Source organism: Protomyctophum parallelum (assembly GCF_964188405.1).
Source record: "Protomyctophum parallelum genome assembly, chromosome: 8".
NCBI lineage: Eukaryota > Metazoa > Chordata > Actinopteri > Myctophiformes > Myctophidae > Protomyctophum > Protomyctophum parallelum.
The window spans coordinates 32,106,140-32,132,198 of NC_139703.1; the positions used below are offsets into that span (position 1 = coordinate 32,106,140).

Sequence of the window (26,059 nt, forward strand, 5' to 3'; positions counted from 1 at the left end):
CCCCAGACCAGTGGTTCTCAAAGTGGAGTTCGGAAACCCCAAGGGCACTTGGGTGGATTCCAGAGGGTCCCCAGAGAAAGAAATTGTAATAATACTGTAGCATATCCGTTTAACAACTACCCTATTGTATGCTTTGGCTATTAAAAATAGCTGATCTACCACTGCCCCAGACAACAGCAACCAGGTCAAAGATCAGTGGTTCAATTCCTCCAAAATGTAGCACGTCTATAAAAACAACCGTTTTTACTCCTAAATTACAACTCATATTAGCTTGACGCATCTGGTAAAGAAAAACAAAGCAAACAGACTTGAGTCTTTGTGGACTCGAGCCAGTGGTGTGAGGTCTGGCCTGCTTCTGCAGACTCGGCACGGATGCACAGTACTTGCATGCTGATAGGCATGGAATCATAAATCATCCGTTCTTGGCAACATCTGACACAACAGGAAAGCCCTGTTGCAGCGACTTCAAATCCTGCCCCACCTCATCACCCGTTTGATGCAACCGGTGTGAGAATCACCTCATCGCCCGTTTGACGCAACAGGTGTGAGAATGCATTGACAATATCCTATCGAGATGTTCTCGAGCAGGGCATTGAACCATAGACTAGCTGCCCATTAATTCACTGTCATTGCAGATGATGCTCTCTGGGTAAGAAGTGTATATATTATGCAAATGTACGGTCAAGAGGAGTACTCACACATGACGGTAAGAAAAACATTCCCTGATGCCAGGACCACCTTCTCTCTCGTTGCCCGATCATAGATGCCCACGTGGCATTCATACGGCCCGTTGTCTGAGATCCGTACTTCTGGAAGGCTGTGAAATGAAACAGAGAATGTGAATTCAAGATTTTGCAATTCAATATTTTATAACGTGTTACTGTTCATCTATAATGATATCCCCAAAATGTGGGTTTTTATGAGTATTTATCCAATGAAAAGTAATAAGTGCTCGTGTTGTGACTAAATAATAATGCTAAAAATACAAATAATGGATCCATTTGAACACAGGTTCTGTATTGGATATACAAGACAGTGACGATCATGTATGTAAACCTCAGAGTAGGAATTGTATTAGTCAGCAAATAAACTATTGTGTGCACTGACCTAGAAATGACATTTCCACTGTGAATAAATGTACACAGCATAGACAGGAACGCAAAGGGACAAGAAAGTATATGACGAAAACTTTGCTTGGCAGAATTTTTCATTTGCATAAAACCGAAACCTTTATTAATGCCACTTCTCCAGTAAATGCAGCATCACATGCTGACACTTCTGATGACTCAACAAGCAGCGAGGTGTGGACTGCAACATTTTGACTGACAACTGTTTTCGTGCCGCTTGAGATGCTGAGTTTGATGGCTGCTTTCCAAGGCAATATATGAAAAGTATATTTCCAGGATGCTATACATAATCCGTTTGAAACGTTTAAAGAATAAAAACTCAAAATAGTAAAATAATAATAATAACCATGTAATACAGGATAACCAATGTAACCAAAATAGTAACCAGTTGTTTAAGCTTTAACCACTTAAACCATATCTAGACTCATCAATAAACTGGACCCGAGTTGTCTCTGTACTTGGACCATTTTTCTTTTCAGTCTAATTTAGTTTTTATATTTTATGAAATGATAAGGAACTAGAGGTTCAGACTGATACAACTTCGGCACATGTACTAAAGTTCTCAACGGGCACAAAAATTAAGGCCTCGCATCCAGCTGGGTTTAACGAGAGAGCTCTGTGCAACATGACGATAACCAGCTATCGTGTGATATAATCTGATTGATCTTATAAAACATTTAAGCATATGGCAAGTTAACTGGTTAGAAGCTCATTTGGTGTGCAAAGTCTGCAAACCAGAGGCCAGCCAGAGGTATAAATAACCACCGTTCCATTCACTGTGCCACCCGCCTCCACTCGTCCTCCTCCTGTCACAAGTGCATCGCCTATAGCGCAGCCCTCTTCATAATAAATACATAAATGTAGGCTATAGCCTACACATTACACAAATTGCTATTTTTATTATAATAACATTCTAAAAATAAATAAAGAAAAGATCACGGAAAAATCACTGAGCCCGAGGCTCAGCCCGGCCCGACTAATTAGCATAATGTTTGGACCAAGGCTGGAATCTGTCAGTCCTTGTCCCCTTTATGCCCACATGGAGGAGATCCCTGATGACATCAGAACATGCTGCGGCATGTGATGGGATTATGTCTGTGTCCTTGTGACGGGTTGCAGTGGTCCGGCCCAACCACCCAATTTTTGAGGGGCGCTAGCCCCTCCTACGTCCAGCTTTGAGGGTTTGTGTAAACACAAACATTGAATGCCATTGACAATGGCTAGCTTTGAGTGTTTGTGTAAACACAAACATTGCTTAAACACAAACATTGAAGACGAAGGTGAGGATGCAAATTATTATTTGCCGGAATGAGATGAATGATAAGAGCGCCCCTCACTTCACATGGGTGTGATTCTTTTATATTGGATGTGTGCGTGTAAATCGGCTATTTTTGGCTAATGTTCTCCCAAGAATATGGATCCTTACAACCAACTGGTTACAAGGTTTCATAATTGTATTCATTTCCATGCTGTCAGTCATATTTGGAAAGGGACATCAAGCATATGACACAGTAGAGCTACAGTGCTCTATCTGTCTATCAGTATACATCCCACAGATTAGTATGATGGTGTTTTCCATCAACAGCCTATGCTCACAATGAGTTTAAGCAAACATGGCGATACAATCTGTTTGAATACAGTAATAGGTTATCCCTGAAGCTTCATACTTTTATTGCCACATCAGATGTGGCACATCTGCAAACATTGTAATCGGTTCCTCTTCTTGGTCTTTTGCCAGCCCCCAACCCCCCTCCCTCGCGCTCACACACTAAATCCATCCATAATACCCTTTTTATCACACATGATGGATTTCAGATTTGCACTGACCTTTTTATCATTGATTTACAGTATGCATGCAATTTGATGTTAAACAAGGCCACAGGTGATGACAATCAATGAGCCGATACTGAAATATATCTGTCCCATTCATACTTCTTGCATAGGCAATTAACCGTGTTGAACCTCGTATGTTTTCAAGGTGTTTGTTTAAAAAGTTATAAACAGTGATTAAACAATACAATTAAAAAATACTCTTAAAAGATTGCCCAAGGCATAGCCTGTACACAAATAATTGTATTGATTGCATTCACAATTGGCAAATGCTTTGGCATTCAAACCTGAATGCCTGGACCTGAATGCTAAAACCTTTTGCCAGTGAGTCAAAATCCTGCTGAAGCACAGTCAGTATCGTACTCACAATCTGCTACTTCCTATTTTTGGCAGTTAAAAATGTGATCATTAATCAAGCTGTAATATGTAATCATTATGGCATGCACAGCTTACATCCAACTTCCCAAAGCAATTAATTATGTCAAAGGCCGATGGCGGGTGCTGCGGGTGGTGTGAGGCCCGAGGGTGGGGAGTTGATAGAACGTGCGCGATCACATCAAAATGCTCTCTCTCATAACATAAACAGGAGTAATGATAAGACCACAACCCCTTAACCTATAAGAGCAACACGTAGCCAGCAACAGCAGAGCACCACAATACAGCAGTAGTGGACAGTGAACATTTACCCTACTACCCTACTGTACTTAAGAACATATATTCTTTGAAGTATCTGCACTTTACTTTTTGTTAGTTTTTGCATTTTTGGATACTTGGTTTGTGCCCACTAAATTTCAAAGACAAATATTGTACTTTTGCGTTTCTAGGAAGGGAAAAAGTACATTATGAATTTAAATACTTAAGCCGTATTTAAAATCTACTTCACACGTTCACGTGTTGTGAACTTGTGAGCTTAGAAATTATAGTTAATCTATTATCAATTGTGTTTGTACATTTTTTTATACATTTTTTTAGTATCTATACTTTGACTCGAGTACTGGAGTACTTTGTCCACCATTGCAATATAGCCACCATATTAGCTAGGGATCCCATCTGTATTCCACACTCGGCTAATGTGTCAACAGTGATAATCAAAGAGAGACACTACTGGTCACATTTAGCCCGCGTGATTTATTCCCACAAAACGGGAACAATTGTCCTTGCTGCCCGGGTGTGACAGACAGGGACCTCTATTGCAACAACGGCAGGGCACTCACAGCTGCTGAGCTCTAATGAGTTCAGTAGTGCGTGTGTGTGTGTGTGTGTGTGCGTGCGTGTGTGCGTGCGCGTGCGTGCATGTGGGTGTGCATGTGTACTATGTTTATGTAATGTATCTGTGTGTGTTTTTGGAGAGCAGTCAACTCTCGAAGGCAGCCAACAAGCACCTTTCCCCAGTCGCCACTCTATCCCCAAATGCAGTAAAAAATAAAATGAAGTGAAAATAAAATCACCACATTTATATTTATTTTTGTAACCAGCGGTGTCCAAACACTAACCGGCGTCAAAAGGGGATGCAATCCTAACAGTGGCTTCAACTCAGGAGAATTTGCCTCCATTTTAATTATGCAGACTGCATAAGGCTTTATTCGCACTGCATTCTTTACTATACACTTGAGTGTCGAATATTTTAAGAAGGGAATCAATTCCACACCTCAGGGCAGCATTCAACATCATCTACTTCAGCCAGAATTCAGCACACTTTTTAGCTTTTTCTCCCACTGGTCTCAAATGTCATATATTGAAGATATATGGCCTTTATTAACGGTTCTATTTGGGCTGGTAATGTGTGATGAAAAACTACCATCAAGGTGCTTCATTTTGTATACAATTGAATTAACCCCCAGCTGAGCAACTTGTTGCACCGGACAGCTGTCATGGGAAAATGTATAATTTTTTTTCCCAGTAAAAGTAACGATACCAAAATGTACCCTGTACAAATAAAAGTCATGAATTGAGAATGTAAAAGTAGGCTACTCTGTGCATTTGATGTATTATCTTGTTTGTTGTTCTTGCTTACTGTAAATTGCTCCGGATTAAGAGCTTCTGCTAAATGCCTAAATTGTAAATTGTACTCATTTTGCTGAATAACCCATTTCACAATGATCGTTGCAAATGGAAAAGGTGGGGGCCATGGGCTTCTTCATGTGCTGCTGGGTAGTGTAAACAAAAAAAAATACATAATAGGCAAATTTATAATGTATCAGTTAATGTATGTTTTCTATTATTACAATGCAAAGTAACTAGTAACTAAAGCTGTTAAATAAATGCAGTGGAGTGAAATGTACAATATTTGTCTCTGAGATGCAGTGAAGTAGAACTATAAAGTATCAAAAGGAGTAACTATTCAAGTAAAGTAAACCTCAAAATATCTCAAAATTGTACTGAGTAAACATAGTTTCTTTCTACCACTGGCATAGCTCACTGAGCAAGGAATTCAGCATGTCCTCAGTAAACCTTCTTGGGGTAAATAAGGATTAAAAAAAACCCTAAGTATATATAAGAAAGAGAGAGTGATCGCCTCGAGTTATCAACTGAGGTTTTTCCTCCACCAGTGCTTTTCTCGAGGGAAAAGCATGAAATGGGGTATAGTGACTATAGTTCTATTTTAAACACAATTCAAAAATTATGAGAATAACAGCATTTCTCTTACTGCTGGGGGAAGGGAGAGGCTTTGTGCTTGCTGACTGGATTATGGCAAATGCTGATGTAGGCCCATTGATTGTTTAAAAAAAATAAACCTCCAGTTCTGTTGTCCACGTTCCGAATGGCACACTCACACTGTACAAAATGCAGAGAAGAGAAAGCCTGATGATAAGATAAATGAAGACAGATACACATTGCTGGAAGAGAGGCCAGGAGGTCACACCGGAACAGGGAAGAAAACCATACTCACAACAAGCCTCTGAAGTCAGCCCAATCGAACACACCCCTTAAATTAAAGTGTGCCAGTATGGCTCGTTAATGATATATAGGAGTCAAGTGTAAGGAAAGGTCGTGCCACTTACACTAACGCTATGCCATTAAGCATTTGGAATTACTGTCATTTTGCAGAACACTGCACGATTCATCAATGTCCAATAGTGCAAGGGAGAGCTACATTCTGACGGAGGTGGAAAAGATAGAAAAGGTGTGGGAGCTTCCAGCATGTTAAAAGAAGACATTTTGTCTCCAACCTGATTCCCACTGGACCACCGACAGCCTGAATAATCTTAAAATAATACTTTGATGGGAGTGTAGGCAGCACATCGGAACAGTAGCTGACCGGATGGAAATGGGCGTCCCTCTCTGCTCTCAAGGCTGGATTATGCTAAAAATGAAGTGGGGGTGAACTGCACCCCAAGATCTAGTCAAACATCCAAGCAGAATTAAGGCACCAATGTGAACAGTGTGTGTGCTTGTCAGAAATGTATGGTGGCCGTGATTTATTTTATTTCCTCAATCTGCCGGCAACATACCATGGACAGTTTTGAGGAAAGATGGGTAGAGGAGGTTTAGGAGGTACAACAACAAACCTCTATTATCCCATGCACTCTGAGACTACACAGTACACACACACACAACCAGATGACAATTAATTCATGGAGAGATATAGAACACACTTTGTCCACTGAAAAGAGTGGACAGACATCTCAGTGACAGTGACAGTGACAATGGGAGTTATAGTCCCATTTTATCATAATATTACCATTGATTAATAATTACGATCCATTATACTGCCTCTTAATGTATTAATACTGTCCTGGTCATCCTGTATCCCAGATGTTAACCACAGAAACATCGCTCCCTGTGTCCCCTTGATTTCATCCCACTACATTTCAGTTCCCAGAACACTTCACAAGCCATGATTATACTAATTTATGAGAGACTTGGCTTCCATCATACCTGCTCTGGCACTACCTGCGGCTCTTTCCATAACTGCACGCCAAAACCCTTACAAACTGGCATGTAAATCAATCAAAATCTGTCTGTCTGTCTGTCTGTCTGTCTTTTCCAATTCCCAACCTTTCTTCACCTCGACCCCCTTTCCCCTTTTTCTGTAGCTCCAGCATCCCATTATTACCTACCCCTTTTCCTGCATCACAGCATATTTTCTGAGCATTTTAGATAGCTTTTGTCCTTTGCTTTGTTTTGAAATCATTGGCCTCATTAATCAGCGAGTTATAAAAAGCTAATTAGCACCGACCCAAACCAAGGTGAGGGCTTGGGAAAAAGAACATTATACCCATAGCCTCGCAAACACAAATTAACATCAATACAACCTATTGTTGATACAAAAAAACCAAAAAAAACAACTACATATTAAACACAGTAAAAAAAGGGGGGGGGGGGGGGGGGAGGAAACAGAAAAAAACTCATGTAGAGTTGTACCAGGTGGAGATCGATAGCAAAGCAAAAACAGCACTCAGCTCAAGAGAAATCGATTGTCCCTGAGGAGTGGCATCTGAGATCTCTCATGCAGGAAGGAACAACTTTGGAGAAAGTCCTCCATAACAGCTACGAGAGAAAACTAAACAGTGCAAATAGAGAGGAAGGGGGAGTCGTCCTGACAGAATCCTGCACTGGGCAGGTTCTGATAGTTGATCCAGTCAATATCTGTAGAAATCTGGTATCATTTTGAAAAGATGCCTCTGATTCACTGGGGTTCTCTTCCTGAAGCCTGATTTACTGTATACTTTGATGTAAGACAGTGTCATTCGCTGAAAATAGCTATAGATTATATATAGCGATAGATTTATTGTAGGCCTACACAATCCCGTAAATGTCCCTTTAACAAAAACACACTCTAGTCTGCTGTGAGTTCACCCATTAACCAAAGTCTCTTCAGCTTAGAAGCACAGGTGGACACAGTCTCACAATCAGCCAGGGGAGGGGAGGCAACAGAGGGGCAAAGGTAGGGACGGCGGTCCAGGCGTGGTACGTCCTAGGACAGGACGTGACAGTGGACTATAGACTGTAGTGTAACACTTCCCTGGAGAGAAAGTGTGACATTGAAGTCTGCAGGACAAAATACAGCTGGGATGAATTATGGGTAAATTGCCCCTTTAAGTATACAGCAAGTACAGTATATATGGAATACAGAGACAGATGGCCTACGGGACTGGGATGTACAGAGAGGTGTGTAATCGCCCCATGCTTCCTTGAGGAATAAGCATGGAACAAAATGATGAGGATAATACTGGGATTTCTACTTGTGAGCCATGGGGGAGGTGTGATTGGCTCCGTGCTGGCTGGTTACATTTTGGTAAATGCTGATGTTGGCCCATTCCTCTGTTGTTGCACACAAAGCTGCATGAGCTCTGTTGTCCGGAATCCTGAACGCTGCATTCACAGATTCAAATCCACACGAACACAGAGAGGAGTACCCGGTGATAAATGACAGCAGGGCATGATGGAAGGCAACCCGAGGAAGGATGAGAGGCTGTTGCGCCATGCACATTCTGCCTATTAAATATCTGATACAACTCATTTTCCCCTCTGTAGTATAACTGTCCCTGGGCAATTTGGAAAGAGACAAGATTTTTCAATTTGCTCCAATTCCTGTGTTTGGTATGCAGCATTCATTTTGCAAGGAAGATTAGATGATCTTTTGTAGGATCCTGTTGCAAATTGCACAACACTGCTAGTGGCGGAGGGCCTTTCAAGTTCTACAGTATCACCTGACAAGTCAAGAATCCCTGGGACATTTTGTATCACCAAAGTGTCCCAGGGATTACGTAGAGAATAATCTAAGCATTGGTTTGTGTACGTACTGTAGCTGCATGTTGACATGCTAAGATTCATCTTCTATCTGAGATATTATGAGTGTTATCTGTCAAAGCCGGGCAAGGCCAAGCAATCTGAGATGAAGACTGCATCGCTGTCATCCCTGAAACAGCTAGATGTGTAATAATTTGAAACCCTGCTGTCAGTGCAGGGAATAGGGAGAGAAAAAAACAAATCACTTCCATTAGTGTCAGTCTGCTACAGTTCAATCAGCACAATTATTCCTGACACGAAACCCTGATTTCGTTGTGAAAGTGAAAGTGATGGGAACATATTGAGAGTTTTGCAAAACACCTTATCTCTCTAAGAAAATTCATATATATATATTTTTAAGCTTTAATTTCTTGTTCAAAGTCAAACGCATGGATCTGTCGGAATGGTGCAGCTTTGTAGAGAAGATTCGCCACTCTGAAGATTAGAGCCGGTAAAATATCAGCCTTTCCATCCTGCCATGGCTGGTCTAATGCATAAGTGAATGAAGTGCCTGCTTAGGGCCCTCATGGCCACCACATTGCCCCCAAGAGTGCTGGAAATGTCACACAAAAGACGTTGAAATGTTGCTGTTGTTTCGAGGGGCTAGAATGCCCTGCAGACCACTAAGCAGTGCCGAGCTACAACCATGGAAATGGGATGACATCATGACAAAGACATCTGTCAGAGAGAGTTAATTCCTTCAGACAGATCTAGTGCGACTAAGCATGAAGTCCCTGTTCCATCCTCACTGCCTGCCTAACGTATGCTAAGCACTTTGCCAGGCACAGGTCAGTGCAAGTATGGCATCCAACTGTTTCTCACGCTGAGCCATTTGAAATCCTGCCCTGCTGTGCCTGTGCTACGTGTGAGTGAGACTCTCGTCTCCTTTCTTTGTGTGCATGCATATGCAACGTGTGTCTGTGTTGTCTGTGTGCATGTGCACAGGTCTGCATACTTCAGTGACTCATGTTTCTCTGCAAGTGTACATTTATATTTTTCTGTGGGCAGGTAACTGTGACAGACACTGTAACGGTGGCTATATCCTCCCAAAGGGGTGGTACACAGTAAAACGCTCAGTGTCAATTGAACTCTGAGAGTGTGAATGTGGACCATTTGGGTCCATTTTTATACACTCAACGTTAAAATGACCTTGAGTACTGTGTGCAGTAGGATTGTGTGGACACGTCATGCTCAGCCGGCCAGCGTCACCAACATGAGAAAATAAAGAAAAGAGGAAACGGATGAGAAAAGGCATGACATAAGTGGGAATATGTGAGTGGGCCTAATTAAAGCATGTAAAGGCAAAGGACAAAATGAAAGAGAACAAGCAAAGGATCAATATTTACAGCACTGTACGCAGGACAGAATGTCACATTCTATTTCTAAGTGGGGTCATATATACGCTATAGGTTTTCTCTCCATTTTTGAACACACAGATAGAGCAGCAGCAGGGGGAGGAGGATGGGCAGAGAGAAACAGCCGTTCAGCTGCCAAGTGCATTGTTGAGGCCCGGGGTGAAGGAAGACAGTCACAGTCCCCAGGACTCCTCAAACATGTAATCTACCCAACCAGAGCCAGATGATTCCTCTTCCTCTTCCTCCTCCTTCGGCTCACTCTGTTTTCTTTGTCCCTCACTCTCTGTAACATCCCCCCCCCCCCCACACACACACACACACACACACACACCTCTCTCTCTCTCTCTCTCTCCACAGTGTGCATATTTTTCTGTGTATTTACAATTATGTACTTTTTTTTTGTGTTCTATGTTTACACGGGGGAAAATATATTCCTTTTGGACATGGCATTCCCAAGTTAGAGCCATTTGAAAACAGCATGCCTTGCTGAAAGAAAAAAAACAGCAAAAAAAGACACCGGAGATACATCCATTTCCGTGTAAACAACAGATGGACCAGATCAGGATGTGATTTTTCGATGGCCTATATTTCCAGCAACTCCGGTGTTTTTATGGTGGTGTTCGCTGACATTCAAAATCAAACACAGGACCATAAAGTCGCAAAGTCGTCCTTGGAAGAGAATGCCATTGGGGAAAATGTTGTCAAAGTTGTCCTTGGCAGTGAATGAGTCATATTTACCAGCAGGACATTTGACCGAAATCGGAGGTAGTGTATATGACACACAGCTGCGGAACCACTGTTGGTAATGTACTAATGTAGCAGAGTGGCTCACACCCTGAGCCTGATGACCTAAAAGTCTAATATCTCCCCCGAGCTAAAGGAATTCCCAATGGCTTTAAGTGGTTTAGATGTTGGCTTTCGAATTGGCTTCCTGGGCGTGGAATAACCCAAATATCGATCTACTGTATGCAGCCTTCCCTGTGGAAGAGAGATGAAATGCTTGGAACAAAATGTAGAAACTATTACATTTGTCATTTAGATGTGGGCTGTCATTAATCAAACTGATGACACGTCCACATCAGGAATGCCACATCCACCACCATGGTTCAGGCTCGTGCACCAGTTTATCACCCGCAAAACTATATGCCTCAGAGCAGAACTGGCTGAGAGAGAGAGAGAGAGAGAGAGAGAGAGCGAGAGAGCACCTGCTGTGCTCTCTGTCTGGAGCCTGGAGGTAAGGGGAGAGGCGTAATGCAGTAGCATAGTGGGGGGTATAAGGACTTCACTGGCCAGCTGTTGGATGGAGTCTTTAAAACTAAGCTCCATATCCTGAGGAGTTGAGTGAGTCAGTTAGAGTCCCTCATCCTGTCTTGACCGAGACGATAACCCAAAATAACCCCTGATGGCCCCGGTCAGCCACAGTCTCACCCCGACTGACCTACTGCCAGATGCTCTGGGAGGATGTGGTGTACTGCTGAGCAGCGTTCCGTCTCAGCGCACTTCCCATCTTGACGTTAAGAGGTCACTCCATTCCTGCATATTTCCCCAAAGCAGCCACGGCACAAATTGAAAGGAATTGTCCCTGTAATTAATAATTTAGTCCAAACTCCTTTGGGGTATTATTTTGTCACTGTAAATGTAATTATACTGTATGTGAAATTTGTCCTTTGCATTAATCCATCCTAGCTATTAGGCGTAGCAGGTGCTATTATAGTAAATCGCCCCCGGGTAGCAGTTAGGGGTCAAGTGTCTTGTTCAGTGACACGTCGACACGGTGCACCGGTGAGAAAACCGGAGGTCTTCTGATTCCTCTCTCCTAACTCAGTTATGGATGCTGTAGACCCCAGGGGCCAGTCAAGCCACGTTAAACCTATATATCAGCTCTTTGAAAGAAGCAGATCTACATGCAAACAATAATTGATCGTATTGCAACACAATGTGAGCTTGTAGATCTGCTGTTTTGAAAAAGATTTGGAAACACTTTAACAACACACATCATGAATGGGGGTCCCTGACATAAAGTACTTTCAGATGGTGGTCCGCAGCCAAATACATGACTAATGTGGGGGTCCTTGACATGAAAATGTTTGAGAACCACTGCTGAGGACTACATGGTGTGTGTGTGTGTGTGAGCTACACTTCCTAACCATCTGTCCATTGTACCAATATATCAGAGACACATACTCCCCCAGATTACAACCACACACGGAGATTTTGAAAACATGACAAATGACAAAAAACTCCCATATCTGCTGGGCGAAGTACGACAATGTGCAAACACAGCAGCAAGATTTGTGAGTTGCTGTGATAGGAGAAGGATATCAAATGAAACACAACCACCCTAAAGACTAATCATTGTGTATATTCCTGCACTGTCCTGCATTGAGTGATCTTGGTACATAGAAATTGATCTATTGAAGATTGAAGATATTGACTCTCAAATGTACATCATTTTTGTTTTGATTGTATTGCTGTATTGTTGTATTGTGCTTTCTCCTTTTGCAATATAAACGTATGTTTTCTCATGCCAATAAAGCCCTTTGAATTGAAATTGAATTGAATTGTGTGTGTGTGCGTACGCTTGTGTGTGTACGCTTGTGTGTGTGTGTGTGTGTGCGTGCGTGTTCATATGCGTGTGCGTATATGTTTATTGATGCTGAAGCTTACCGGACTGTTGATTGGTATACAAGGTCTTCCCGTCTACGGTAGTCCTCCATGTGAGAGTAATTGGTGTTAAACATTGCATCGTAGGTGAAGATTTTCTGCTTGATGGTGCCTCCATCTGTAACCTGTCGAACAAAGGAGCAAAGACATTAATAAGGCAATTTCACCAATGACAGATAGGACAGACATATATACGCTTCGTTATACCCTGCAGATTCTCCATCCCACACAAGCTTCTGTTCCTAGCCGCCATCTATTATAGCAGAATCTTTTGGGCCGGAGGCGAAGAAAGTGCTCTTGCCCACAATTATACCATTGATCCATTTACCGCCATGATAAGCTCATTTCTTCAACACGTCCAAAAGACAGGCGAGTGGAGTGGGGCTGAAAACTGCCAGCATAATGAAATCAGTGAAACCTGCTCTTATAGGTGTGTGTGCGTGCGTGTATGTGTGCGTGTGTGCGTGCATGCTTGTGTGCATGTATGTGTGTGTCTGTGCGTGTCACTGTGTGTGCGGGCGCGCATATATGGTTAAGTCTTAATGAAGACTGACGCAGCACGGTGTTCGTATGTGTCTAGCAGTCTGCACTCTGCAGAGGTAATGGCTTGTGACGAGATACTGCAGAGGTAGCAGGGGTAGGATATTCAAGGGACAGTTTTTTTCTTCCCCCCCCCCCCTTTTTGTCCAGCATGGTAAATGATGGAGTAGCGCTTTTCTCTGTAATATTCACAGGGGAGAGAGGAAGTCACTTAGCATTTGAATGACTGTGATTTCTCCCCCTCCTCAGAAGCAACAGACAGACGTAAAGAAAAAGGGTGACAGGATTTTAATGGAACCGCTAATACTGCTCTCTGAAGAAGGAAATTGTCGATAGGCCGGGAGGTCTTTCTTTCCTCTGCTGGTGAAGATGCTATCGTTCCACTTGGTCAATGCAATGCAATCCCTTCAAAGCGAGGTAAATAAAAGCATCATATTTTATGATTAGTAACCAGCGCAACGTGCTGTACTCGCCGCACCACGAAGAGACATTGCTAAATTGTCTTTATTTGAGAAAGCAATTCTCTGTGCCCTGTGAATGACTGGCCGGGGGCCAACTCATATAACCTCTTGTCTCCAGAGGAAGCAGATTGCCTCAGGCTCAGCTTGTTGAGTGGTGCTGTACGAGGCGCTGGAAATGCTGAAACAAACAAAAGTGTGAACGTTCAAAAAAAATCAGTGGTGCAACTCCTCTCTCTGTCTCTCTCTCTGTCTCTGTCTCTCTCTCTCTCTCTCTCTCTCTCTCTTTTAGCAGGCAACAGTGCAACACTATCTCTCTCTCTCTCCGTTTCTGGCACAACAACGCCACTTTTGCCCCTACAGGTACTCTAAACATAGTCACATATAGGTTAGGACGGACATTGCTGTTCCTTGGAGTGGTTGCACCACTCAAAAAAGTATGCTTAATGATAGTGAACCGAACAACATTGGTCACCTGTGACCAATAATTACACGCAATCCAACTCCATTGAGGTTTCACCATGTTTATCTTTATTCGACTCAACCTCTACAAAGGTCAGCATGGTGGACACGACAAGAATGTTGAGAAGCTTTCTGTGAGTGACACTGCTTTGTCCAACTGAGATGTTGTGGCATCCCTGCTCAAGGCCAAGCCATCTGCTCCACTTTCATACACCATTCAGGATACAGACAATGGCACCAGAAAAACCTCAGCATTTACAAGCAAATGGTGTTTGAAAAATAAAATAAAATGCACACGCCTTGTCACTGTGCCACCATTGACTGTGGTCACCATAATGGACCAAAATCATCGTAAAGAAAGTAACATGTTTCTGTCTCACATCGTTGTAAAACACTTAACGTGAAAAAGTGAGTGTTCAACGGGGCTGAACGGAATATCATCATTGGGTGTATGTTAATGATACATGATGCCAGTCTGACAAACTGGTAGGTGGTGCATTTCCATTGGTTAAATGATGAGATGTCAACGAGACTACTGCGGGCACACATAGACAGTACTGCATGAATTGCAAATTAAGTATAAAAGCTTAATCTCAGGAATATTATTGGCATCTGCAGTCAGATGTATACTTTTCATTCAAATTCAACAGATCCTGTTAAATAATATTTTCTGGGCAAGCAATCTATGAGGCTTATTTCAAAGATATTTCTTCACTCCTGAATCTTGTTTTCCTCATCCTTGCTTTTACAATATCCAATTTGGTTTCTGTCAATGTCCTTTCATTCTCAAAATAAGTTACTGCAAGATGCTTAAATAATTCAAGACAAAAAACTTGTTTACATGTTTAATGTTTACAGTAATGTTATGTAATAAAGTATCCTCCATTTTATTTCACAAATTGATATTGGTTGTAATTGATATGTTGATATGTTGTCCAAAGACTAATCTAAATTAACCACCCCTTCAATTCTATGATGTATGAAGACAAAGACAAGGACTGGCAAAGCTCAATACTTGCCTGTGCTTTTATAAAGTGCAAAACAACGACCAAAAGCCGACAAACTCACTGTCTCCTCTCTCTCTCTCAAAAAGAGAAGAAAGATTACTTTTGAATTTAGAGTTATGCAAGCCAAGGATACATAAACTGTGGCAATAATGCTCCACTGGCCACGAAGTACAGAGGTGACTTAAAGAGACATTTTACGACGCTCTCCCTTTTCACACTCCATCTGATCCAAAAGACATTACAGTTGCCTCTCTCCTGCCCCTCCGCCCCTCACCTCTGTGGATAATACAGGTGTCAGATGCAGGTTGTCTGTGAGCGAGTAAGGAGCGATGAGAAGATTGCTGCCTCGGTCGGGTCACCTCCGTGACTCCCCTCTCTTTATCTACTCCCCTTTAATGAATTCACCTCTTAATTAAGATTGACCTAAAAACCCATGTGTATGACACAAGTCTGGGTAGAAGTCACACATCAGCGAATGTCTCCCCTTTCCCACCAAGAGGGAACTGCTCCGGTGTGTGAATGACAAACTGAAAGAGGGAATGATAGGAAAATATAGAGAGAGAAAGAGAGTGGGAGAGAGAAATAGAATGGAATCTGTGCCAGAATGGCTGTACTAGGCAGGGCAAGAGGGAGATGAACAGGCTTTGATTGCAGAAAAGCACCGTTGGGGGAGAGCAAAGCTTTTGCTATAACTGCTTTGTTGAATCCAGGCCATGCATTTCTATGTAGACGAGGCACGGATGCAACCATGCACTACGCCATCTGGAGATATGAAAGAGAGAGTCAGCTGCCCTTCCTTGTCTGTACCGCGGCAGGCAGACGGTGTATTGGTGGAAGGGTAGCCAGCAGGGCTAAAGAGGAGTCTAGGACAGGCGAGTTAACAAGGAGGGGGAGATGGAGAGGTGCTGCAACAACAGGTGCTGCGATTGTCCCAAGATGCGATGGTTTGGAGATCTCTCCTCCAGACGGCGGGGCGACCTAGATCTCACCTGGCCTGCCGACTCTCCCGCTGACTCTCTAATGATGATTCCCATTATCGAGGTCATATTAGTACTGGGTCTCGGGGGTTAAACCAAAAAGCTCTCTCCCCTCCCTCTGCATGTCTGGGGCAGGCCTATTTATAGGCTGCAGCTGCCTGTGCAGCCACTGGAGGAAATATAGCTCACACACTGCACTTTGAGAGAGACAACATCAGCACTAACTCAACCTTTAAGTATTTCCTCCCTAAATTAGATGGGCTGGAGAACATTATTGCTTGATGTGAAGGAGAACAATACGTTATACTGTCGGTTACTATTATTTTGGATGGGTGTCGTGTAGGAAATATGATGCTTTTGGAATTATGAACTCATCAAGTACTATAGGGATTTCCGAGCTGGAAGGAATGGAAGAATGGAAGGCAAAATGGGAAATGCATGGGATCACAAGGCTGAGGGTCATCTAATTCCCCAAGTACACAGAGAGATAAAAGACCCCACGGAGACTGATGGGGTGAAAGGAGGAGAAAAGTGGAAGAACAGGACACTATGTTCCACACAAGAAACGCTTCCGAGTACACGATAATAGGTTTATAGAGGAAACTTTCATTATTTTTCGGTCTGTACCTTTTGTGATCTACAGTACATCCATACATCTTGTACCTCAATTTTCATGGACAGCAGCAAGCTCTAAACTAATGTTTTAATACGATTTACGGCATTTCCATCCAATCCCTCAATTAAAAAGACTTAGTGAAGCAACAATAATGGAAATGATCAAACCATTGTCAAGAACCAACTTGGCACTTTCCTACATATTCAAGCTAATTTGCCTAATAATATTATCTCACAAAGGAATCCATTATTCCAAGGCATTCTTCCGAGTCTTTCTAAAGCAGGGCAGAATAATTGAGTGGGATTTTAAAATGGGAAATTGCTAAAATTACTTAATGCCACAATAAAAGTGATACAATGTTGACATTTGAATCCCCTACAGTACATGTTAATGTGCTCTGGTGAAGAACTACCATTAAAGGGATATTTCACTTAAAAAAAAAAAAAAAAAAAGGGTAATTTCATCATCTACTCAGGCTTTTGTGAGCATCCCGGACAGTTTTTAAGTTGCCTGATTCAGTATTTAGATATTTGATATTCATTTTATTGGACACGACCCCTAGTTGGGTCATATCTGATACTTCCGTGACAGCGGTGGATTTATCATCTATGAAGGTTCAAAAACAAATTGAGCCCCCATGTATACCTCGCAAAATGCGGGCAATAAAATTATTTAAGTAGCATCTAAATGCTTTAATTGACAATGAAGGGAAAATGTACGTCATCTTGTCCCTAACACAAACATTAAATGCCTTAACAATAAAGAGATTGTTTTACATCACCATTACATCACCTAATCAACATGAGTTAGACTTTAGTTTAATACATAAGCGCCCCTCACTATATACAGGTTTAATGTTTGTCTTTAGTTCAATGTTTGTTTTGTAAACGCAATGAAGGGAACATTTATGTCATAATGTGCCTCATTATACGTCATATCTTCTCTTTATTGTTGTCTCGTTTAATGTTTGTGTTGGCACAGTTTGTTACATCACCATTACATCACCTAATCAACATGAGTTAGACTTTAATATATTAGCGCCCCTCACTTCACACGGGTGTGATCTTTTCATTTATTATCACTTATAAAGGAGGACAGTATGAGTCACCAGAACCAAGACATATACATACAAGGATGTATCTATTCATTTCATCCACGTAGGTAGTGGGCTTCCCAGCTGGCCACTTCAACAAATAAAACTGACAGTGTTCTCAGGTTCTCATGTGGGAACTGAAGCCAGGAGGGGATTGTGTTATTGTCACTGAAGTAGGGGAACGGGGAATAGCATGAATCTCCACTTACATACACTCTACCGGTGGAAGTCCTTGCTGTCGGGTGAAAGTAAATTCCATGTGTATCAGGGATAGTATATGCCCTCCATAGTCCAACTGGAGGTTGGCAGCGAGGGAGGGGGGGGGGGGGGGGGGAGTAAGTGAAAAGTTCAACAATAGAAAAATACTTCAATTATGTGCTGATAGACAGCTATGTGTCTGGTTGTGTCTGTCTCTGTCAGTCTGTCTGTCGAGTACGGAAATAGCGTTTCTTGACCACCAAGTCTCACTGTTGTGCAGCCTATTACTCACACACACACACACACACACACACACACACACACACACACACACACACACACACACACACACACACACACACACACACACACACACACACACACACACACACACACACACACACACACACACACACACACACACACTCAGAATTCAGAATCTCAACAAAAGACACTGGTGTCTACATGACAAGAAAGAGACACTGGTGTCTTCATATAGACAAGAAAGAGACATGGAGAAAGTGACACAGTCAGCTGCGGCATAGCTAGGCCACATTGGCCTCAGAGCATGCCGTTTTCTGAAGGGCACAATGCCAAACTGAGGCCAATAACGGCCATGGCTTTCGTGCATGGCCTCCCTGAAATTCCTGCCCTGCAGGTCACTACTATAGCAAATATGCAGATAAAACATCTACTTAGACACTGTATATTAACATGTAATGGAGAGTTGTTTAGATCAAAACAAGACATAGTTTAATAATGGTGTGGTCTCCCTGTCCAATCTCCAGCTATTTGCAGTTTGGGAACAAATCACAATTTAGTGTTCAGTGCCAAAGTAACACTAAACTGGCTGGGTGCTTTTGTGCGTGTAATGTGGTGACAGGCTATGCCTCATTTAGCCAAATGGAGGTCTTTAGACAATAGTTTACACTACTGCAGATTGGACCATAACAGTTATTCCTGCCTCAATGCAGATTTAAACTATGGGCATGCGTAGGATGATCACATTTTTAGTAGGTAAATTGCACTCCAAATGCTGCCAAACAATGAGACATGGGATGGAAATCGCCAGTGGTGGTATGTAATTTTAAATGGAAACTGATGTATTACTGAATGTGCCAATAAAGGCCTGCCACCAAATATTCTGTTAACATTTAATCTTGAATCTGAATCATCGAAATGTTGTACTGCATTGTATGATGGCACAGAATCTGTAATTGTGTTTATGATTACCTGGTTTCTTCCATTTGACAGAATTACTATTCTTTTGTAATTCTGCTATTCTATATCTGCTATTTATTATGGCAGTATTACACTTGATACTGTCTTAGTCTATGTGTTGGGCAGATCAATAAAGATTCTAGTTTGCATTCACAAAGAAGACAAATACTCATATAGCACCTGACCAAGCCAACATGGCGAAACACGTCGTGCAAATAAAATGCAATATGAAGCATTAGGTCCTGTTCCATTGAGCAACTTTGGATTGTGCGGTCCCTTCCTCTTTCTAAGGGAAGTTCTGCTTTGAAGACAAATACTCACTTCACCTTAAAAAGAATACAATACTTATATCCATCTATGGAGAACAAAACAAGATCTATCTGTGGTAGGTTGCAATGTGAGCTAAATATGATACATACGTGAGCTAAATATTTTACATTATGTAAAAATGTACTGTTAGTGGTTAGTCGATTCAGCAATGCATCACAATTCGGCCCTGCAGCAATGCAATGCAGCAACGTGACATCATCGATAATCGAAGGCTAAATATTATTATATATAATATATAACTATAATATAATTCTAAAATCTGACTGCTTATATTGACTGATGACAATGTTATGCTGCAGTAATATAGTAAAGTGTGATGCATTGCAATGCATCGTAGAATCGAATCGTTACCTGGTGAATCGTAATCGAATTGAATTGTGAGGGCAGTGCACCAATGCACACCTCTATGTACCGTGCATATTAGTTTCTACTCTATTCTGCAGCAGGTACCGCAGCTGAGTGTTAATGCAGGGAAGCCTGGAGTGCCGATACAGTACAGATGCTCACTGAGGCCCTTATGCACCGGTAATACAATGAGCTCTGTGGATATGCTGTGTTATGTCGATCTTCATTCAGCGAGTAAATGCGTCGTGAAGCTGTCAGTGGCCCCTGCCTCTTAACCTGTGGATGTATACGGCTCTGTATGCTGCGCTCCCCCACTGGCTGCTGAGTGACAGAGGACCTGGTTAAAGGGATTTCATGCTTCACATGACAACCATTCTCATCACCCTCTCTGTCACCGCGCTTGGCGGGAAGCTGTGGCTAATTCAGGCAAGGTAAGCTAACTGATGATGCAAACGTGCACCTTTGATGCTCACTGGGGAGGAGGGCGCATCACGCTTCACTGCGAACTGCTGCTGAATTAGCAGGAAATGAAGCAGGTTTTACCAAAGGGCTAGTGAGGCTTTCCAACGTTGAAGCACTGGGCCCTAGCGGTGAGAGGAGGGACTGCAGGCGGACCCGTAGATTCATGACGAGGAAACCCTGTGCAGCTGGGCTTTAACATTGAGCACTCGGTTGCACTTCCGCATTTGGTGCCCAAATCGAGAGAAAAAAGGCGGAAGTAGACGGTCCTTCCGGGTGCTTCAAAACGCCACTGAGCAACTTCCACTGACATGAATAGCGGAGGGGGCGGAGCTTCGCACCAGATCAGTCTCTATCCTTTTAATACTCTATGGGTTTTACATCACATGCTGTGAAACAAACAAATTTATTTTGTATGATCTGAGACTTGTGTGAGAGAAACTCAACACAGTGAAAATCAATGGCATGGCCTTTTATCTGATGCCCTTTTATCTTCTATGGTTACCTCCACTGGCCCACGGGTGTGTCCTCTCACCACTTTAACTGCTTTTGTACTGAATGATTGTCAGTGTGATCATGAGGGTTGACATAATATATCATCAAGTTCGAGGACGATTCCACCATTGTGTCCCTGTTCGGTAACGACGAAACTGACCATGGTCCAGTGGTTGATTCATTTAGTGGCCGCCTGGCCGGTACTATATGTTCCAATGTGTCTAAAACAATGTAAATGATCGTTTACTTTAGAAAGAAGCCTCTATTCTTTCAGCATGCTGTTATTTGTGGCTAGGCAGTTGAAGTTGTTCAACAGTTCAAGTATTTAAGACAATCATATTATCATATCATCATATTATCATATCATCATCATATCATCATACTATAATTAAGCCAATATCTGTCTGAATGAATGTGTGTCTGTGTGTCACTGTGACTGCCGTAGCTCCTCACTGCCTGCACCAATCGCTCCCACTTTTCACACAGGCATTGACCATAATAATATGGAGGTCTTAACGAAGCCCTTTTTCATAAGGGCTACATTTATAAATTAATAATGAATTTATTTGTGAATTAAAACTGCGAAAACGCACCCAGGGCGCAGTACCCCCCGCGGCCACAGGGCGCAGTATCCCCCGCGGCCACAAGGCGGCAAGTATTTCACAACGGGAAAGGGCTAGTGATAATAACCTTTGAAGGAACTGCTGATGTTTGTGCAAAGGCCCACCAACACATTTACGTGTAAATACTTGTATTCAGAAGCTCAGAATCCTATATACTGTACTTAGGTGACATTCATACCAGAAAGCTTTGCTGTGATTAAAACGAATCCTGCCGCCCAGGCGGTGGCGTAACCGTCTGGGCATCCGACTGGTAATCCAGTCGCAGTGTGCCGCGGGTTCGACTCCCGAGCCCGACACGGCCTTTACTGCATGTCTTCCCCCATCTCTCTCCCGTTTCCTGTCAGCCTACTGTCTGTCCCTTCAAAAAAACAATAAAAGGCATAAGCCGCAAAAAAAAGAATCCTGCATTGTCAGAAAGTGCGTATCAAAGAACCGCATTCTACTCCGAGAAAAAACGGGGGTTTCGCTTTGCTTCCAATCGCACTTGAATACGATTCGATGTAGGTGTGAATGCAATCCACAGTAAATAAAGGAAATGAAGCAAACAATGTGACGGGTGAGGAGCTGAACACAGTTGGAGACGGAGAAGGCATTATTTCACGCAGCACAAAGATGTTCCGTTACCGTGGATAGACGTGGTCGAATGAGGAAACTGAAGCCCTGATCGAAATGAGGACGAGTACATTAATCAATTGCTTAAGGAAACACATAAAAACACTGCAGTGTATTATAGCCTACAGAATATTCTGTCTGTGCTGAGTGCTGTCACTGTGCCCCACACAGTGACACTGGGGAGTAGGGACTTTCATCTCGATAAACTTGTAAACATTTTGCGCTGCTGTCTGTTATATCAGTGCGCTCAACGCTGTGCCTCCATGCCCAAAAGAACAGTGCGTGCGTATAGTGAGAGAGAGAGAGAGAGAGAGAGAGAGAGAGAGGGGGGGGGGGGGGGGGGGGGGGGGAGGGGGTCCAGTCCCAGGCGGCACGACACATGCACGTTATGAGTATAATTTATCACCATAGATTTCACTGTGTAGGCTAGTTTATGAATGGAACACATTGACAAAGGTCCCCCCTGCTGCGTTTCCAATTGCTGCAAATTAAATATGCAAGAATCCCAACTTCTCCGCCCATTCGCATCGAGTCTACCGAAGTATTAGGTGGGAATGTGACCTTAGTTGACTGGAATAAGTCCCCCAGGGCTTCGTATACTAGGTCTGCTAGCAATGACCTCCAAACCAAATCTCTAAACAGTCTGTCTACAACAAACATCATTGTTTTCCCCAGAATAGATTCACGTGGTTGACAGTATATGAGAATGTTTAATACTTGTTTCATTGAATCTGCAATAAGCTTTTCGTTTATTTGATCGTTTGGCTCACTTACATCAGGTTAGAAGGTATTGTTAGGATGTGCAGTACAACTGCTGGCACACATCTCAATGACCTCTACCGTATGTGCAAAGTCAGAGCCACAAAGAAGTTCCAGTCAATCCTGTTCAATGTGTTCAGGTTGCTTCCATCTGCTGCTTGTAGATATAATCTTCCCAGATGATACCAACAATAATGCCAGCTGAAATAAACAAATCCAGTTTTGTGTATTTTTTCTTAATTTTTATAATTTTTATCCCACGATTTTGTAACCCATTTTTCACCCCTGTGTCAATTATCTAATGTGATACTGGGCTCTGCACACCCTCCGCCAACCTAGTCCCCATAATTATATGGGGGACATGAGGAGAGTAACGGACTCCTTTGCACCTGAAAGGGGGGAGTTTCCCTGGTTGGACGTAGCGTGTGGTAGGAACACGTTATTCCAACCAGTTCCTTTTCCCTCCATTAGGCGCCCCGGCTGGCCAGGGGGAGTCAGTTTGGAAACCAGGATTACTGCATGTTTTTTGTGAGGGTACTTACCCTAGGGGACATGGGGAGAACATGCAAACTCCACACAGAAAGGCCCTTTCGCCAACCCCGCCTTGGGTATGGGCACTGATTGGTGTATTTTTATGTCAAAGTCCTTAAACGACCACTTTTCAACTTATCTTCATATAATTGGTCCTCACTAATGTTCATGATAAAATAGCACACTGTGTCTGTGTCTCATATAGGAGGGCTATGGGCAGTTCAGAAACCCGTCCACCAGTGACATCATTGATGGGGAATCCAAGCTAATAGAAACTGCATGCTTTCTATTCCTGAAAAGTTGCAATGCGAAAATTTAAGCCACGATAATAAAAATCTAAAAAATGTTGTTGAAAAAAAGATCTGCCAAACGAGGATGTCACTGGTGGACAGGTTTCTGAACTGCCCACAGCCCTCCTATGAGAGTAGAAAAGATTGTGGTATTTTATCATGAACATTAGTGAAGATAGGTTGAAAGGTGGTGAAGTGGTCCTTTAATAGTCCAATCCTTACTTCCTGTCAAACTTAATGTGTGAATATGTGTGTGTGTGTGATCATCAGGGCAGGCCCCAATGAATAATCATAGAATGATGATTTCATTCAGCTGTGTGTTTCCCATAGCTATAAATGTTCCTCCACACGTAGCTGATTCTCATTATGGAGACACTGCAGGGCTGCTACTCTGTTATGAATTTAATTCAAGATGATTGCCTGACGGTGCATTTCAAACGTTCTCATTTTAAAGTTAAACAGAAAACTAAAATATGTATTTGAAAACATCTGAGATGAAAAATAAGCAGTGCAGTAACATAAACAGCCTCTCATATCTCTCTCTCTCTCTCTCTCTCTCTCTGCCTGCCTCACCGTGCACGAGCGCCGCCACAAGGCCCTGTCATTGAATTTATGACATGGGACAGATCTTCATAATAAATACATACATGTATACACAATCACATTACACAAATAAATTATAATAACACTCTTTAACAAAAAGAAAGAACAAAATCACGGAAAATCACAGAGCCCGAGGCTTGGAAATTGCTTCTTGGGGATAAAGTTTTCCCGACCTTGACCTAGATGTGTTATATGATTAAATAAGAAATATATATATATCTATACTATAATAGAGCGAATGTCTGAGTGTGTGTGACTGTGAGTGTGTGTGTGTCCGACCGCATTTTATCTCCTCATTATCTCCTCACTGCCTGCACCAATCGTTCCCACTTTTCACACAGGCATTGACCATATGAATATGGAGGGCGTGACGGAGCCCTTTTTTCGATTTGACACATTAATGATTATTAATTAATTTATTAGTGAATTAAAAACGCACCCGGGTGCAGTACCCCCCGCAGCCACAGGGCGGCAAAACTCCAAGTGAATTGCATTTTGGGACCGTCACTGATTAATACTGGGACACAGTTTTCCGCGTAACTTCAGTTGTTTCGCCCGCAGTTACAGATACACACACACACACACACACACAAATATATTATAGAAGTTGAAATATATCGGAACGGGTAAGGACTAGTATATATAATATGTTAAAATATTATAAAACTCCAACACCCATTTTACATTGGGTTACTACACTGTCATAAGATTGCATCTACTGACATACAAATACATCATCAAATATGTTTTCTCATTAATATAAAATATGAATTACGGATTAACTGTTTTCTTACATTAATCGGATGTTATTATATCCAATAATGAGTGGTACAGGTGAAAAATTACACAACATCCTCCATGCGCACTGGGTCTTACATATTTTTATCACATATTTTTCCCCCAACACATCCGTCTTTCATAACAACATAATGGTGAACGAGCCTAAGACCCAGCGGCCAGCATGTATGATCTGAGCTGCGCTCCATCCTGGATGTTTGTTTTTTGCCTCTACACTGTTTGTTAAAGGAGCATTCAGTGATTTGGAGAAGAAAAAAAAACGGTCCGCCCCGTTAACAAGATTACACACTCTACAGTGGGGGGACACGCAACAGGCCAACAGCACGTGCACCAAGCCACTCGATCATGATTGGAGGAATGCCCCTTAGATGAAGGCTGGCTAACCCTAGCCAAAACTGAAACCTAAGGGTTTTTGACCCCAGGGGTTAACTGGGAACAGGGAGGAACTCCTTATATGGTCAGCACACTCTATAGTAGGGAGGATTATAAAAACAAACAAACACCTTGAGGGCCCGGGCCTATTTAATCCATTAACAGTTTGACTGCGGAAAACGATTTACCAGACTTTTAATCAACCCCCCTTCACTGCCGAGATTGTTGTATTACCTTTAGAGCATACGCTGAATTACCATCTTGGTACACCCGGAAGACGCAGCACAGGACCCTCCTCCATGAGGCGTTGAACCCCATTCGTTTGCATTGGCCTCAATTTCCCAGAAGCCCTAGCAGCCCACAGCATGTGACGATTTCCGTTTTCCTCATCAAAACAGATGCACCTACTCTCTTTCTCCGCGGCGAAGACGGATTTTCTTTTTAATTATTACATTACGGCGGATTAAACACATAAAACAAAAGTCGCGTATGTCCGATATGGCAGCGACATTAACCTGGAGTAATCCATTCAAAGCACGGAAACTGTTAATAAAATGTCAA

General features: G+C 42.5%; 1 protein-coding gene across 2 annotated transcripts in view; it reads right to left on the reverse strand.

Moving 5' to 3' along the window:
• igsf21a (immunoglobin superfamily, member 21a) overlaps positions 1-26,059 on the reverse strand; it is a 280,322-nt gene that overhangs the window by 97,083 nt on the left and 157,180 nt on the right. For both annotated transcript variants that reach the window (XM_083771276.1, XM_083771277.1), the window contains exons 3-4: positions 12,713-12,834; positions 699-817 (exon numbers count right to left, since the gene is read on the reverse strand). In XM_083771276.1, the coding sequence (XP_083627402.1) occupies positions 699-817; positions 12,713-12,834 (241 nt within the window). The remainder of the gene's footprint in view (positions 1-698; positions 818-12,712; positions 12,835-26,059) is intronic.